The sequence below is a fragment of the Semicossyphus pulcher genome, unplaced genomic scaffold (genome assembly GCF_022749685.1).
Source record: "Semicossyphus pulcher isolate SPU_LCO1_2020_fin unplaced genomic scaffold, fSemPul1.0.p SCAF_3, whole genome shotgun sequence".
NCBI classification, from domain to species: domain Eukaryota; kingdom Metazoa; phylum Chordata; class Actinopteri; order Labriformes; family Labridae; genus Semicossyphus; species Semicossyphus pulcher.
In genome coordinates, this window is record NW_027211704.1 from 30,927,284 (window position 1) to 30,933,345 (window position 6,062).

The 6,062-nt window shown below is 41.0% G+C and overlaps 1 protein-coding gene across 1 annotated transcript; it reads left to right on the forward strand.

Moving 5' to 3' along the window:
• The first annotated feature begins 674 nt into the window (after positions 1-674).
• On the forward strand, positions 675-3,510 carry LOC138606252 (transcription factor 15-like). The gene is made up of 2 exons (XM_069678717.1): positions 675-1,142; positions 2,179-3,510. Exons 1-2 carry the CDS (start codon positions 675-677, stop codon positions 2,254-2,256), a joined length of 546 nt encoding a protein of 181 aa, XP_069534818.1. The 3' UTR covers positions 2,257-3,510.
• Positions 3,511-6,062: the final 2,552 nt, after the last annotated feature.

Below are 6,062 nucleotides of genomic sequence, written 5' to 3' on the forward strand. Positions count from 1 at the left end.
CCATCATGAAGGATATAATATTAGGCTTTTTACTCAAAACTCAATATTTTAACTGTAAAGAGAAGTGTTGGTCATTTTTGAGGCTGCAGTTTGTGCTGCTGTTGAATTGTACCGTACAATACCGTCATACTCTCATCATAACACTGTAATGTTGGACTGCATATGTCTTAGAATAAGTGCTAAATAACTCCTATTTAAGTGGGGTTTTTTAAATGTGAATTTCTTGTACTTTTTGCACCCCTCTAATCCTAATCATACTGTTCACTAAACTATTTGGCTCTGTGTCCCAAGGTGTCAGTTTCTACAAATGCCGGTGTGTGCTAATTATGAGCTCTCTCCACTCATAAAATCTCATTTGGGTGAGGGTAATATGTCCACACCTTGCCATACTCAAATGATGCCATCGCGTTTAAAGACCAAAACATTTGGGAGTCTGGGGGCGCGTGCATGTGCCCCACCCCTCCCAGTGCAGCTGAGGTGCTACTGTAGCTGCTATAAGAGCCCTCCCTGCTATGCACACTATCACACTGACTGGACCATCCTGTGCGGAAGAGTCTAAAGAAACCGGGGATTTCTGCGGGCTGAACCTTGGAGTTACAGCGACTTTTACGCGCGGCTCTTGTCTGCATGCAGCTTGTTTCTATTTGGAAATAAGGGACTGGCTTTCCTCTGTGATGATGGCTTTCACAATGCTGAGGCCGGTGTCCACGCATCCTTTCTCCTACCCCGCTGACCTGACCTTGATGTCGGACGACGAGGAGGAGAACCGCAGCGAGAGCGACGGCAGCACCGACCAGGGCTACGGCTGCTGCGGGATTCCGGGGGAGTCAGGCGTTCCAGTGCGGCAGCGGAACGCTGCAAACGCCAGGGAGAGATACCGGACCCAGAACGTGAACACGGCCTTCACGGCGCTGCGGACACTCATCCCTACGGAACCCGTGGACAGAAAACTCTCCAAAATCGAGACTCTGCGCCTGGCGTCCAGCTACATCTCACACTTGGCCAACGTGCTCGTGGTCGGGGATGGGAGGGTGGACGGCCAGCCGTGCCTCAGTGCGGTCTACAAGGAGGTGAAGGGGGGTGGAGAAGGCAAACAGCCCCGGAGTATCTGCACATTCTGCCTCAGCAACCAACGGAAAGGGGTAAAATACAGTAGTACAACATACTTACGCTCACAGAAAAACTCTTAACAGTTGTCTCATATATCACCCCAAACTCCATTTCAACATTGTATTTATTCTATTTCTAAATGCTTTTCAGACAAATGTTAAATGTATAAACTCTACAGGATATTTTTTATATTATTTTATACTTCCTTAAAGTCCACTGTTAAACGGCTTACATTCACCATGCAACGCTTTTTAAAGTGCAGTTTAAATTTGGATTGTTATTAGGCTACCAAAATCGTCTGCAGAAGATTCAACGAGGAATCAAAGTGTGAATGTAATTTAGGGTGGGATCCATTAAGTAAATATTGTTGATGGATAATTATACCGAAATTCCAGTAAATCCTTAATATTTCTTGAAAGATATGCAACTCATTGTTTTATTACAATATGTTCCTTTTAGATGTAGGAAAATAAAAATGGTTAATTTATAAATGGGGTCAGCACGAAGGAGAAAGGTCAGTGTGTCCGGAACACCAATAAATAAAAGCTTTGGTTGAATATTAATATATGTTTTCAAGCAGTGAAGCCGTTAGAGACAATATGATAAAAGTAAGAAGCTGGTGGTTATGCTGTATAGAATATGTATGCTATTATGCAGCATAATTTATTTTATTTTTGTGTTTTTAACATAAAATTTGTTTTTCAACAATTCATGAGTGCATCAAACTGTTTGGCTGGAATGAGTTTGTTCCACTTTAGAGGGAGGTCATGTGACACTGTGGGGTTAACAAACTGCATGGATCTCAGTCCACCCTGAAGTTCAAATCTGTGTGTTGGGATTTAGTTTATTTATAGGTGCCATATTATTCAGTGCATGCGTGGAGATATCCTTTAAAGGGAAACTGTTTTGTCAAATCTAGAAAGCCATGTTACTGCACTGAGAGATCTATGCACTCAGGGCTGTCCATCAAACTATCTGAGCTTTTGTAAAAGTCTAATATATTTCCTACACGTACACAGTGATCATGTTTGAATTGACAGTAACAGTGATGTCCCTCTTTGTCCACAGGGGAGACACAGCTCGCATGACAGGAGAGACTGTGCCAAAATGCATGGAAGCAGTGCGAGACAAATAAGTCGGCGATGAAACTGTGACCTGGAGTAGGCCGGGATCTACTCTTTAAAGCTGACCTCCATCGACCACTCCTCAAAATGTAGAAGCATCTCAGCACCACAAAAAAGACATTTACGATTGCTCTGAGATTTGGGGACTCATCTGCCCCTTTACCTTGCATGAGTTATGGATGGAGGATTGACAACAAAATCTTCTATTTGTCACCAGCAGATACATGAACTCTTTACAGTATCAAACTAAAGTTGAGGGGAATATTCAAACAATGACAATGTAAGAGCTGCTATATGGTCATGGGAGAAGAACAAGGATAATTCTCTGATTTAAAAAGGAAGTTAGTAACATGAGCTTTTTGCATTGTTTATTTGGAGTTTATTAAACAAATAAATAACATTTTACAGCAGTTTGAAACCTACAGGCCATAAACCGCTCTGAATTACCATCAGGTTTACACGCATGAAGCAGTTTGGATAATGCTGATCACCTAGAATTACTTAAAGGCACAGCCCATAATCCATAATCTTCTGCATTCAAGACCCAAATCTCTGTTGTCAAAGTTTTATAGTAATTTTTTATTTTTTTTTACATGAACAAGTTCATTTTTATGTTATGGAAAAACTCTTGTTACGTGTGTGATATTACAAGTAATCTACATAATTTCATGATGGCCCTTTAAATATTGCATGCTAACACATTAGCCTAACTGCTAATGAGTTGTTTCAGAGACAGGTGCCTATCCCCTTTTTATTACTGTATTTGGTTAGCAACTGATAAGCCAAACTCCCTGAACAGTTTGTATCGTTCTTTAAACCAATAATCTTGAAGATCTTCAGACACAGAAATGTCTGTTATCGACAAACGAGTTACCAAAATGGTGCACAAGTCTGTGGCCCATCAATGAAATTCATTGTATTTGCAGCAAATGAAGTGGGTTTCAGTGGCGAAAATCACTGGAAAAAAACACAAGACTCGCTTTTTATGTCTCTTCTGTGTGAAGGGGTGTGTTGTTTCCTCCAGCCTCTTAACATGGCAGCACAAACAAGGAAAAGATTGATGACAATGGACAACAAAACTTCAGACCATCAAAGAGAAGAGACAGAGATCTTTGAGTTTGTTACTTTAAGATGTCTTTGGCAAGCTTGGCGCTCAAACAGAGCTGTGCAGAGCAGTTACAGGAATGAGGACAGACCGCTTCATTCACCTAAAGCTGGTGTTGTGAAGATGTGTGCGACAGGTGACATCTGTGGGACACTCATTTGTTTGCTTTTTTCTAACATGTTGTAATCTACTTTGAAATTAAATTTATTTTTACATAGAAATGGCTCTTTCTATTTTGACTTCAATATCATGTTAATAGAGTTTGCATGTTAAAGGTAACAAGAGTTTTACAATATAAAGGTTTTAACCATTTTCATTATTAATTTCATTATTGAGCAGTCATATGTTCAAATATTTTTAATTATTGTCTCTTTAAAAGCTGTATGAGTCATGTAATGTCTCTACTTTTTCAATGGCCTCTGGTGAGATCTAGTCATGCAGATTTCATTCATCCAGTGACCAGTTGCAGGAGGTTCAGCTTAACAACTCAAGCTTAACGTCCAAACTAACCAAAGTATTGACAGACACAGCTGAAGCAGTGTCTCTGTCACCCATGTACCAGGGACAGCTGTGCAAAAATACAACTTTACAACATGAGCAAAGAAATCACACAACTTTTGTTGAGAAATAGCTCCCCATCTACAGATAGCTTTGCTTAAGTAGCCACTGTTAAGTTTAGCTACTGATCTCAGATAGCCATGCAGCTAGCAGTACTTCTTTCTTTATCAGATAGGACAGTTGAAGAGAGACAGGAAATATTGGGAGAAGAGAGCGGGGAATGACCGGCAGTAAACTGCAGAGGGCAGGAGTCCAGCACCACAGCTAGCAGTAGCTTACTTTTAGCTGCCTCTGCCCTGTGTGCTGGTTTGGGGAGTGAACACTAACACACCCCTGTGCTCAGAGCCCAGAGTCAGCTGATAGTACCGCTAGCTGCACGGCTAGCTTAGATCAGTTAGCAATACTTTGCTCTTGCTTTTAGCTGTTACACTGAGTGCACCTGGAGCACTTCCGTTGTGTTGACCAGATTTGCAGCATTTTTCTTTTGCATTTGTTTTCTGGGTTTGTGTGTTTTTGACATTGCATTGTTCCCGTATTTGCAGCCTGTTGAAACCCAGTAAATCTGCATCTTAAAATGTTTGCCTCCAACCCAACAAAATGCAACTATTCTATTGGGGTAAAAGTAGAAATCTGTGACACAGATATAGATCAGCGATAGATACTAGCAAAGGGTTGATAACAAAATAGGTTCATATCATTTCTTTGAACTGACCCTTTATATATACTGCAAGCTTTGCAAGTTTGAGATCATTGTAGCTGCAAAAACGTAGGCTCCTCTGTAATTTATAACCCCTTCAGAACTTTATTTCCCTGAATATTTTAAAGGTTATAAAACACAAGTAGAGTTCATGTAAGTTTAGGTCAGCTGGAGCTCAAAGAACAGACCACTTAACCATTTCTGGCATCTTCTGCATGAGGAGGAAACATATACGGGGAATTCCAAATGAAGCTTTACCTTCTCCGTCTGAGTAATGCCAAGGAATCTGTGCAGAGGAAGCAATCAATCTCTTCCTCAGCAGGCTCCCTCTGAAATCTTTGTATCCCAGCAGTATGTGACCACAGAGAGCCGTGTTAGGGTGGTAGGTGCACTGTGCCAGTTAGGAAGGCATGAATCAGAGTCAACTCTGGGAAAAGGTAAAGCCAAAACAGGAAAGACACAAATTAGTGTTGTTGGATCTATTGTGCTGACTGATGATTACTCATGGGGACCATCAGGGAGTGGAGCACATTACTGGATCCATGCCAACAAGATCAACCACGGAGAGGAGGAAGCTGACTTTTCCTGAATGCAACTCAAACTAGAGCACAGCTTATTTTCTGCTTTCATAAATAACACTGTATTTAAAGGTTTTGGACACTTGGAACTGGAATCCAGGAAAATACTGAATTCTAAGGGCTGATCTTTGGCATGGCTCCGCTCTGGTAGTAAATCTCCTGAGTTAGGATCCACATGTGGTGTTGATCAGTCACAGCTAATATCACCTAGCACCCTGTGTCCAGACAAACACAGCTGTTGATGAATTAATGTTATAGATCACACATGGAGAGCAGCACTGTGGCATGTGTGAGAATCAGTGCATGCAAAGACAGATTTTTAATTGGATACACCTAAAGCAAGAGAAAGTGCTCTATGGACCTTTCTGGAAGTTTCTGAAGAATCAATGCAAACAGATTTGTTTGAGAAAACTGCACACCCAATACCTTGCAATAATCATAAACTGTAACGTGGCTAAAATAAAAGAAAATAGCGGCGAGCAGGGTTTATGCTTCAAACCCTTTTCTGGTCAACAGAAGGAAGAAGCTCTTATTACCCAGAGTTAAAATTGTGAGCAACAACAAGCAGGTTTCAGGCTTTTCAAAGCAAAGCTACTTCAGCTAGCACTCAGAAGTTGCTTTAAGCAAGGAAGTTTGATGTATCGCTTTGTACGGCTTCTGCGGACAACTTATCTCTTTGCTGATGCTGTCCTGTACATGGATGAGAAGTATTCCCTGATGAACAATCTTGTTCAGCTTCATTCTGATTGTTTAATATATAACTTGCTGTGAAGATTTGCCTGGTTGAGTTGTCTAAATACAACCTGCTGGAAGCGATCTTCTTCTTCATGTGCTTGCATATTATCTGGTTTGCTTTTGTAGGTTTTATAGATCCATCAGTATGAAACTCA

Excerpts from the sequence above, each read along its gene's own strand:
- LOC138606252 (XM_069678717.1), top strand. The coding sequence starts at position 675 with ATGATGGCTTTCACAATGCTGAGGCCGGTGTCCACGCATCCTTTCTCC. Across the intron at positions 1,143-2,178 it reads TCAGCAACCAACGGAAAGGG|GGGAGACACAGCTCGCATGA; the intron begins GTAAAATACAGT and ends CTTTGTCCACAG.